Source organism: Limulus polyphemus, unplaced genomic scaffold (genome assembly GCF_000517525.1).
Source record: "Limulus polyphemus unplaced genomic scaffold, Limulus_polyphemus-2.1.2 Scaffold7052, whole genome shotgun sequence".
Classification (NCBI taxonomy): domain Eukaryota; kingdom Metazoa; phylum Arthropoda; class Merostomata; order Xiphosura; family Limulidae; genus Limulus; species Limulus polyphemus.
Window position 1 is genome coordinate 1,459 of NW_013672662.1, and position 12,057 is coordinate 13,515.

The 12,057-nt window shown below is 33.4% G+C and overlaps 1 protein-coding gene across 1 annotated transcript in view; it reads right to left on the bottom strand.

The window, feature by feature from the left end:
- Nucleotides 1-8: 8 nt before the first annotated feature.
- LOC106474302 (epidermal growth factor receptor-like) overlaps nt 9-12,057 on the bottom strand; it is a 30,559-nt gene continuing 18,510 nt past the window's right edge. Inside the window, exons 17-27 of the mRNA XM_022402625.1 lie at nt 9,519-9,693; nt 9,302-9,400; nt 8,745-8,930; nt 8,147-8,210; nt 7,148-7,239; nt 6,868-6,943; nt 5,127-5,273; nt 4,056-4,327; nt 3,531-3,732; nt 2,894-3,073; nt 9-1,820 (exon numbers count right to left, since the gene is read on the bottom strand). Coding sequence (XP_022258333.1) covers nt 1,567-1,820; nt 2,894-3,073; nt 3,531-3,732; nt 4,056-4,327; nt 5,127-5,273; nt 6,868-6,943; nt 7,148-7,239; nt 8,147-8,210; nt 8,745-8,930; nt 9,302-9,400; nt 9,519-9,693 — 1,747 coding nt within the window. The 3' untranslated portion in view covers nt 9-1,566. The remainder of the gene's footprint in view (nt 1,821-2,893; nt 3,074-3,530; nt 3,733-4,055; nt 4,328-5,126; nt 5,274-6,867; nt 6,944-7,147; nt 7,240-8,146; nt 8,211-8,744; nt 8,931-9,301; nt 9,401-9,518; nt 9,694-12,057) is intronic.

Here is a 12,057-nt window from a genome sequence, read left to right on the forward strand (position 1 = left end):
AGAAAAGGAATGTACTTTATAATAATGTCTTTCAATTTATGGGCAGTTATGGTTGCACATTTGGATAATGAAAAAAATGAAATCAATTCCAGATGGCAATTTTATATGACTGAGCTAACACGAACAGAAATACGGAAATGCTATGATGCCTGAAGGAAAAGAGCACACTGATGTTGACTTGCGTATAATAGGAGTAAAAACACAATATACATGATTTCACTCTAGTAACACAAATTTCACAAAAGGATTTTTGTATCTGATTAAAACTTCATTATCAAATTGTGAAAAGCAGAAAACAAGTTTTGTCTTTTGATGATTACAAGCATTATTAGCTTAGGTGGGATCAATAATTATGTGTCCAAAAACTCGTGATATTTCACTACCTATGCATGACTGGAATGTTTTGTTTTTCACAATTCATCACTTACAAAAATTATTAGTGAAGTCACGATTATAAAGAAGATTACGAACGGGAAACTAAACAGCACGTTCTTGGGTGTCACTGACACGATAACTTTGGCCAAAGTTTAGCAGTGTTGGAACACTAAAATATTTTAGTAACAATATCAAGCATTTTTCTAGTTATTTAATAAAAATAAAAACAATTACACGATTAAAATATCCTTTGCAAACCTTCCTATGCGAGTTGCAGAATGTGGTTTTTAAGAACTTTCTTTATCAAGTTCTGTCTCAAGAATAGAACACGGTAAGCATTTAGTGGTTTCTCCCCCAGCATCAGAAAGACACTAGAGAAGCAATATGTACATAAAATAATAATAATTACACCAGAAGGAAAACTTTGCTGATGGAACTTTTTTACTGTATGAATTTATTTCTACTTTCAGATGTGGAATGTGTAGAATTTCTAAATTTTTGTTATGTTTAGCGTTGTCTCTTGTTTTTCTACACTTGACTAAACGTAAAGAAAAACAAACATTGTTCTACGTGCGTGCTATTTCTGTACATATATGGCACAGAACCAATCACTCGTTTAACCATATATTTTTACAGATAATACTGAGTAAATACCTGATCTGCACATTTTAACACCTTTACAACTGCTTGTAGTGTAGTCTTCTTTAAAAAAAAATTATACAATAAACATTTATTCTAAAGCAAAGAAAACAAAACGTGTGCTCTAAACTTAAACATAAATAGAACACTGAGATTAAAAAAAACGGGAAAGAACATCAAGGCACATGAATTTTCAGGCATAAATATCAGAATGGCTACCAAAATTGTAAGTATTAGAACAGGTAGTCCTTATGTAAAGTTTGAATTTTTATCTTTGCACACCTGGGTGCAAAAAATTAAATCTATATACAGATATCCATTCTTTATATTTACTTTTTGAATTCCATTTTTTGACACTTGTCGTGAAATACACTAGCGATTTTACACCTTTCAGTTTCCAATCCTGTAACTGATGTAACTCGATCCATATTCTGAAAGAATTTTCAAACGGCTAACCAGTAACAGGCATGTAACATATAAGCACTGAAACTTTGGCTTGAACTTGGATGGATGAAAGTAAATTGTGCTTGTTTTAATGCCTAACGAGCAAACTCAAACTGTCGTTTCACTTCTTCTGGTGTTCAGTGGCTGAAGCTCTCGTCTCAGTCGATCGTAGTCGTTGAAGAACTCGTGATCATCACTGTCTTCCTCGCTGCTTGTATTTTTACGTGGCTGTGTATTGACATAATCGTGGTCACGATTCATCAGATGATATTCAAGATTGTCTAGCCCATTTGGCTGCCCATTCACTGGCACAAAGTCTGGCACATAACGAGAGTAATCTTGCGGCCTCATAGCTCCTGCATCTGGAAAAATACAAAAAATAATTATGAAATAAGTTCACCCCATAAACAAATTAAAAACATAAGGCTGTGAAATATAAAATAATGAATTCAAATTACTTATTTAAACTGACCAGCTACGATGTACATTTTCATGTGGTATTATTTCATCAACAAAATCAAATTACACTTGGCACGATCTTAGTTAGGAAACTTGCCTGTTATTAGAAACACATCTTACAATAAATAGTGGTGATATTTCATGCTTCTTTAAACGTTAGGAATTATTTGATATTACTTCCTGTTTATGGCACGATGTTAGTTAGGAAACTTGCCTGTTATTAGAAACACATCTTACAATAAATAGTGGTGATATTTCATGCTTCTTTAAACGTTAGGAATTATTTGATATTACTTCCTGTTTATATTTATTCTAATATCTTGGATGATGTTGAAAGCATAAAAAGTGGATTGTTCTCATATAGATAAAACAGTAAGATGAACATTTTTAATATTATCACTGGTGCACATGGGATGGGCAAAAGGAAAATCGCACAACTGTTAGGCCGAATACGTTTTATTTTAATCATCGTCTCTAGGGTGTGTATGATACTCAGCATCAACTTGAAAAGTTAACTTGATCAATAGAAGTTTACCTTTTTTTGAGAAAAACAAGTTTAATATTCTCTATTTCTTCAAATGTAAGTTATTATATCTCAGCAAATGGGTTTTCATAAAAGTATAATTTTTAATGTAATGAACTGGTAAAATGTAGTTTTAAAATGCACTAGGCTGTACCCACCAAATGCTTGACTGTAATTTTTTTGGGAGGATCCACCTCCAACCCCTAATCAAATTCTTTGCTATCCCAAAGTCAAACTCCTAAAACCACTTTTTTTTGGAGATTATCACCAGAAATTCCCAACACGAAGTAGGGTCAGAGTTGTAAATATATAACAATTAAACCAGAAACTCTAACTTTTCTATACTGACACTTGGTTTCTAAAGAGTTGTAAATATATAACAATTAAACCAGAAACTCTAACTTTTCTAAACTGACACTTGGTTTCTAAAATTAACAAGTAAAAAAAACTTGCCTGTTATTTTGGTGTCTCCAATCAAGTCCATGTATGCTCCTGTATGGCCATATGGCCGAGGAGAAGGCATCAGATAATCATCTTCATCCACTGGAAGCTCTAGTCGAAGATCTTGTTTGATGCCTTTTGGCAAAGTAGCACTATTGTGTATGAAAGCATCATCATCGTCACCTTCGTCATCTGGATGATAAGAGAAAGTAACGTATAATAACCTACAAAATTTTACACATGGTGATGTTTGTCAACATATTTGGTCAGTGTTCAGGGTTGTTTAGAAGCTCTCGAAAATGATTGAATTTATCAAAGTATTATAGTATTATTTCTCAAAACTATGTATACCAAAATGTAATGTTCACACACACTCATGAAAAACTATACTTCATAATTCTCATATCAGTAAATAAATACAAAATATTCAAGTTCTTAATAAACTTTATAAAAAAAAACAGATAAATGATGATTTTTAAAAAAAAGGCAACATTTTGGTGGTTTTAAAATTTAGTATACTTTGAGATAAGAGTTACAGATTACCCTCAAACGTTATATCTCTGCACAAAAATTTCATATAAAGATATAAAATTCCATACAAAATACTCGAAATTGATTAGTGTTCTGATGTGAACAAATTGAAATTTACCTTTTCCATATATTGTAAGAGGATCTGAACAGTATCGACCAGAGTTAACACTGTTTTCTCTCACACGATTGTTAGGGGAATTCGTAATAGCTGCTTCGAGGTGAGCGTACTTGCAGTCTGGTCTGTTGTTTCTTGTCTGTGATGACTGATTGTTTGGGTTGGGCACTGGGTCACTGTCGTAGCCTCTATCTTCCATAAATTTCTGGTGATGAAAAAGAAATAATTTTTAGTACTCTTCCAAGATAGTTTTGACAGTACTGATCTTATTTCTTAAGCTGCTGACATTAGGAACCAGCATTTAAATTAGTCCTAGCTGACACACAAACTCAATGTATACTACTGTAAAAGAGCCTACCTCCTCACAAAGAAAAAATTGTGACCAGTAAGCTAGTCAGAAGCTGACACACACACTCAATGTATACTACTGTAAAAGAGCCTCCCTCCTCACAAAGAAAAAAAATTGTGACCAGTAAGATAGTCAGAAAATGAAATTTTATATATAAAGGCCCACATTTTTTGTTGTACCTTGACAGGAGTGAGTGGGGGAGGAGTATCGGAGTTGTTCTGTTGTAGTTTGGGTTGTAGATACTCCTCAGCATCCATGATAACTTCTGGACCCTCTATGGGCATGCTCAATGTACGGATCAGTTCTTTTTCATCTTGAGGTGTATAGCTTGGAAGTCGCATCAGTTTGTCTCCCGAGACGAACAAGTACCGGCCTGGGTCTCTGGCCATTTTAGCAAATTCATCAGATAACTCTTTGAAGGAGGGACGAGATTCGGCATCTAACATCCAGCCTATAAAAATAATGAAAACTTTAAATTAGTACAGGTTGTACGCACCTGACTTATGGTTAGTCTTACAACTGACATCATGTGATGCAATAAAACCTGACTAAGGAAAACCCTCATTAACTAACATTGTGTGACACAATAAGACCTGGCTAATGAAACCCATCATTAAGTAACATCATGTGACACAATAAACCCTGAGTAATGGTATATTCCTAGTAAGTAATATCTTAAGACACGGGAAGGTCTGACATATCCTCAAAAAAACACCACCATGTAAAAAAAGCAAAACCTAGTAGAAAAAAAAATAAACAGAAATCATTTCCAGGTGCTTAAATAATATTATTTTGAATGATTAAAAAAAATGAAAACTGTTTTTATGCTTCTAACTTTAAATTTCAGGTCCTGTAATTTCTCATTCATTCAGTAAGTGAAGAACAAATTGTGTCACATTTTAACATCTTAAATATCTTTAGTCATTGTGTAAACAATGAAACTATAAAAATAAACAATAAATTCCTGAGAAGAACACATGCTTTAAGTTTAAGCTAGATATTTAAGTACAGGAAAACACAGTGAGCATTTGATTTATGATGTATTACTGTCAAAATTCTGAAGCCAACTTTAAAAATACAGTTTCTTCAATAAACCTGATATATTTTTTTCCCACTTGTTTACTTCCTAACTCAGTTCTAAAATAAGATACAACATATAATAATATATTATTTTTTATCGGTTTCAAGTTTATGCCCAATTCTGTGATTATAAAAAGAAACATTTTCATAAACCAAACTTTGACACTGACACTTTATCATTATCATGTACACATCAATGGTACAGATGGTCGGTTGTGGCAAACGCTCTCCCTTCTCAAGTAGGTCAGGAACCTCTCTAGCAGGAATGTTCTCGTAGGGTCGGCCGCCGTACGTCAGTAGTTCCCACAGAGTTACACCTGTGTACAAACCAAGTTTTTGTTACTTGTGATACACTTCATTGGTCCTAAAGTACTTAATTAATTTTTCCATCCAGTAACACTCCCCAAGTTAGTTCATTGCAAGTAAAGATGATGATGTAGTTAAATAATCTGTAAGGAATGTTTTAATCAGCATCCCTTTCCATCCAATAAAGTTCACATAGGGGAAAAAAAATGTACAAAGTTAATAGGTTGGGAGTCATTATTATTTGGCTGGAGTCCATGTGAACCACACACTAGTGCTTAACGGTTGGCCATTATATGTCTGGAATCCATATGGACCCCATACCAGCACTTTAGGGTAAGTCATTATAGGTCTGGAATCCATATGGACCCCATACTAGGCACTTAAGGGTTAGCCATTATATGTCTGGAGTCCATATGGACCCCATACTAGCACTTAAGGGTTAGCCATTATATGTCTGGAGTCCATATGGACCACATACTAGCACTTAAGGGTTAGCCATTATATGTCTGGAGTCCATATGGACCCCATACTAGTGCTTAAGGGTTAGCCATTATAGGTCTGGAGTCCATATGGACCACATACTAGCACTTTATGGTTAGCCATTATAGGTCTGGAGTCCATATGGACCACATACTAGTGCTTAAGGGTTAGCCATTATATGTCTGGAGTCCATATGGACCCCATACTAGTGCTTAAGGGTTAGCCATTATAGGTCTGGAGTCCATATGGACCACATACTAGCACTTTATGGTTAGCCATTATATGTCTGGAATCCATATGGACCCCATACTAGCACTTAAGGGTTAGCCATTATATGTCTGGAGTCCATATGGACCCCATACTAGCACTTAAGGATTTAAATTACACAACTTGGAGAAATCACCAACTCTCTAAATAAGAAACTTAATTTCTGATATAAATGGTTGATTACACCTTATGTGTGTGACTTACATATGTTAATACAGTGGACCATTACTGCATGTGAAACATATATATTGTGTTCAGAACTAATTTGTGTATCCTAGCTATGAGTTAGAAGTTCACAGTCTCCTAGCTATGAGTTAAAAGTTCACAGTCTCCTAGCTATGAGTTAAAAGTTCACAGTCTCCTAGCTATGAGTTAAAAGTTCACAGTCTCCTAGCCTTGAGTTAAAAGTTCACAGTCTCCTAGCCTTGAGTTAAAAGTTCACAACCCCCTAGCTACACTCAAATATCAATGGCTACTTTTATGAGAAAGGCTACCAAAAAATAAATTATAGTCACAGCAGTTCCATTTAAAAACATGCATGTTAAATCTCTTGATGGAGCTGTAACAAGCCTTTGATCTGTTTGAACAAGGTCTAGGAAGCCAACATATACACACTGTTAGAAAATCTTGTAAAGATGTATTGCCCTTCACAGAATCTTGTTACAATGGATACGTTGGTGTCAGGTAATATTACAATATCAGAGAGTGAAATTAAAGAAATAAAACTGATGATGGAAAAAGTCCCTAAAATAGCCCTAGACCTAAAACATCAACCTTATAAAATTGAGTGATCCTCAGTAGAGAAGGTTTCAAGTTAAACGTTCCATCACGTTTAAAAGTTTAACTAACAATACTCACCAAATGCCCAAACATCACTTTTGTGAGTAAATATTCGATGTTGAATGCATTCTAAAGCAAGCCACTTTATTGGCATCTGAAAAGATCAAAGTAATATAACCATCAAAATACGACGACTACTATCAACACAAATATGAGGAAGTTTTGTCATTAAATCTAGAAATAACAGCAAAAATAAAATCTAAAAGGTGTTTAAAGTTAACACATGAATTTTGTTTGAGTTCATTAAAACCGACTATAATTCAACATTAACAATCGATTACTAAACCAAATTACTTACTTTTCCTCCGGCAGCTTTATATTCCTCTTCATTGATATCCAGCAGTTTTGCCAGCCCAAAGTCGGTTATCTTAACACAACCCGGTGTTTGCACTGGTGAAATAAAACATAATTTTAAAACAATAACACATCAATATGAATACTAACACAGTATTTTCGTAATAACGTTTATGAGCAATATTTATGCCAAAACATAAATTTAGATTAATTAAAAAAATACATTTTTTGTTTCATCTTCTTGTAAGGTTTGGCTGGCCATGTGTTTATGTAATCATGAGGTGAATTCAAAATGTTTTAAATATTTCAATAAAATGTATCATTTCATAGTCTAACAGCTTTCAGTAAATATATGTAATTTGATGCATGTTTGGCAAAATATTTTACTCGTATGATATATGTGTGGTTGTCATGCAGAGAGGATGAAGGTTGAGTACAATGGAATGGGTGGCAAGTGTCTGTTGTAGAAAAACACAAGTGTAGAGGACGACATATCGAAAGTCTTTCGTCTTCAGGTCAGACTTTCGAAACACCATCCTCTACACTAGCGTTTTTCTACAACAGACACTTGCCACCCATTCCATTGTACTCATCATGAACACTCTGAATAAATAATCTATGAAAGGATGAACATTGATGAAACTTTGTAGAATGGGTGCCAACTGCTTGTTGTAGAAAAACACAAGTGTAAAGGATGACGTGTCGAAAGTCTTCTGCCTTTCGTCTTTGGGTCCCGACAACAAAAGGCGGAAGACTTTCGATACCTTGTCCTCTACACTTGTGTCTCTACAACAGGCAGTTGTCGTCCATCCTACAAAGTTTCATCATGAAGATTCTGCCTATATCAAAGAATGAAGATTATTTTGTTTTTACTCGAGTTATATGCGTATGGTAAAAAGTAGTGTTTAGAAAGGTAATGACCAATTTTCAAATACACAGTTAATAACCACATACTTTATGTATTACACATAATATATGACATTATCATACATAAAATACATACACAAGACATTCCTAAGTGCTAGGTCACGGTGCACCATTCTTTTCTCCTCAAGGTATGCCATAGCCTAAGTAAAAAAATTTCAAATAACAGATAAAATACTCAAATTGTGCTTCTTATATAAAAAAAAAATAGATATTGGTTTTAACTTTAACTAAATGCTATAAATTACTTAATACTTCAACAGGCAATTCCGTTAAAAAAATTCTACTAATAGACCATTATCATAATTGAATAAAAAAAGCCTACAAAACACAACCATATAAAACATTAAAACAATTGGGCAACATTAACAGGTAGTCACTCTAGGAATTTATCAACACGCACAAGACAATATTGACCATTATAGGTGAAAATTGAATACAACTTTAAATGCTAACAACCAAGTCATTCTCAAATATGTTGTTGATTTATTATTTTTCACAGTTAAAAGTTTAACAACTTAATTTTACTTTTAAGTGGGGTATTCCCATTGATAAAGAAAACAGCAAATAGATATAAGTTCATTAAAATGATATTATGCTCATTTTTACTTTTACTTTTTATGATATTCACAAATTTATCTGTCAAATATTTTAATATATTCATCAAATCTTCTTACTCGAGCAATCTGCGTACACCAGTTTAACAGAGGCTTAGAGCCAATCTTATCCTTGTTGTTCCTGACGTAATCTAGAAGACAACCCAGTGGCATTAGCTGTGTTACGAGCATCAACTGTGATGTCATGCAGACAGCCAGTAGCTTCAGGAGGTTAGGGTGGTCAACACTAGCCATTATATAAGCCTCCTGGAGGGAAAAATTTGAAATAACATATCAAGTGAAACTGTACTGGAACAAACTGTAAAGTTAATAAATCATTCAAAACCTTAGAAGTAAAATACATTATTACAAATTTGTTCTTAAGCACAAGGCTACACAATATGCTCTTTGCGTTGCACCCACCATAAGTATTGAAACCTGACTTGAGACTTACTGCTGAGCCACTGGGGAGCTCAGATCAAATGAAAATAACAGATTTCCAGTGCTTCACAAAGTAACTAAAATCAGGAAATTTGTTATTTGGTTGAATGTGGAGAAAGAAACATGTGTGACCTAAAAAAAAGGTAAATCAACTTATGAACTTTGCTAAATGAAACCCGCATCAAATGGATTTTTACCTCAAGAAACTCCTTGTTTGTGGATGGCCCTGTGCCTTCTCTGAGGACTTTGATAGCCACTGGTATCTTGACATTCTCTCCTTCCGGAACCCAAACACCCTGTTTATGATGAACTTGTTTATTAACAATATAACAATGCAACATTCATTAACAGCCACTAATAAAGAATTTTTTAATTTGATATAAATCTTTATTTATATAATAGTTTCTATCGTACCTTGTACACAGTGCCAAAAGCTCCATACCCCAGAATTCCTCCCTTTCTAATCTCTGCTTCTTTTACAATTCTCAGCTTAGCAAGGTTAGGTTTAATGTTAGAAGGCTTGAGGGGTTCATTGTCTTCAAATCCACTCATCCGCTTGAGAAGAAGAATGAGATAAAAAGATATAAATCTTTAAAGAAACTTCTTATCCTGTACTTAAAATATTATATTTAAATGATGGATTCACTAAAATTACAAATGTTGGAAGTTTTGAAACTTTTAGAACGATTGAAAAAAATATAGTAAAGGAAAACCATTAACTAAAATAAGCTGTTAAAAAATGCTTCATGCCACCAAGCGAGCATAATTACTAAATAAGGATAGGACAAACTCAAAATACATTACACGAGTTAGCTGAAAATACATTCCAGAGTGTAACATGAGAAGTGGAAACTAGCAGTTCTGCTCATCAGATGCGATTTCATTAGCGAAAGCAACAAATGTTTATGATATTAGACACCACAGCTAGAGGAAGTAGCCTTATGAAAAACGAATAATGGAACTTTGGAAACAAGCAACAAGTGGATGAATATATGTGAAAAGACCAAAGTTAAGGGGTTGTATTCATACATCCTGAGTCAATTGGTTCAGGCAACTATGCATATATCAATGAATGATTGACAAGGAGTAGTCCGTTGCCAACCGAGCACAAGTAATTATAGCTTTGGTTTGATCAAAGTCCATGAAAGCACCAATCAAACAGAAAAAACTCACATGCAGAAGTGAGAATTTGGAACTTATTTAGAAATTGCAATTATACTTATTATCTGTTGTTAGAAACAGAAACAGTTCTCCACCTCATCCAGACTATCTGCAGAACCCCAGAATGGCTGCGCTTCAAACTATTGAAAACATCTGTCGAATGAACTCCTTGTAAGTAGTTAATGCTATCTCTTATCTAGTTTAACAATGTCAGTAATAAATAATGTCTGAGGAAAGAAAAGTAATCAACTGTAACCATTTTGTGCTTGTTATAGTTTTCATATAACTTCTAATAAAGTATATATATCTTCACAAAATTTGGCAAACTTTTAGTAAACATTACAAGCCTCTTGTATTAAAAACAACAGATTTTTTAATGAAGTATTTTTACCAAAGATTTCTCCATGAATGTAGAAAGTATTATATATACTAGTCTGGGTGCTAAGTGATTTTCATGTAAAAATTTAATATACTTTTCTTCATCTCAAATTTTACTTGCATAATCTCTTAAGACCTCCTAACTAAATTTCAGACGTTTTTTCGGTAAAACTTTACATTTTATTTGTTATTTTCTCAACCCTAACTTTATACAAGGTTGGTCAGAGTTTGACTGACCTCGTAACCACCAAAAAAAAACAACAATAAATTGAAATAAATCTAAATTACCCTTTTTTTCTTTCTAGAATGACTTCAAGTTGTAACAGGAAACTACATTTGTTTATTTTAAAAAGCTTTAAACTCATAACATATACATGTGTTTATACTTGAATTATACTGTCCGTTAAATCATATATAACTAATATTTGCACCGTTATAAGTTGGAAATGACTTGGCCAATGTGCAGCGCATGATATGCTATCGATTTACATTACGCAGGAGCGACTCGCTAGATTATCTTGTGAAAAAATTTATTACATTATTATTTATTTCACCTAATCTAACCTTAACTAACACAAAAATTTTCAATTTTTATATTTTAGTTACTTATATAATAATAAATAAAGAATACACATGAAGAACGAGAAATAAGGTACTTACTTGGGTCTTCTTTTTTTTTTACTCTCGTCTGACACTTAACCCTACTTTTAATACTAATGGTAGTGAACTAAATATTTTTTTATTTTATTAAATAATGCACCAAAAAACACAGAATAATAATATGTGAAAAGCTTTCTAACTATACAATAAGAACTGTTAGGAATTCAGCTAAGCTCGTCTATGTGTTTCTCATGGGAATAAAGCTTGTACTGAAAGGGAAGTTGACAATTCTCTGTCATTTAATAGATGAAAACCTTGGCCTTTCTAATGGGTATAAATGATATAGTATTGACCATTAGATAGAGATATTGACAGTTTCTGAAAGACAGGATGTGGCAGAAGGAGCTGTTTCTTTATATCATGACTCTGTATGTTTGTTTGTTTGTAATTAAGCACAAAGCTACACAATATGCTATCTGTGCTTTGCCCACCACGGGTATCGAAACCCGGATTCTAGCGTTGTAAGTCCGCAGACATACCACTGTGGGGCATGACTCTGTAACCAAACAATATTGAATGCTATAAAAATTATACGTTGCCTGAGCAATGACAATATTATAATAAGTAATTTACATTAAATTGCATACATTTTTGGGGGAGTGGTAAATAAATTAAGAGAGGATGCCTAGAGAGCAAATGTTACAATTTTCACACTGGGAGAAATTCCAGATTTTAAAACAAATATTGCCTAATAAAAATAAGTACTTAAAACTTGTATACTATTAAAAGATGGATTATCAGCTATGTTTTTATG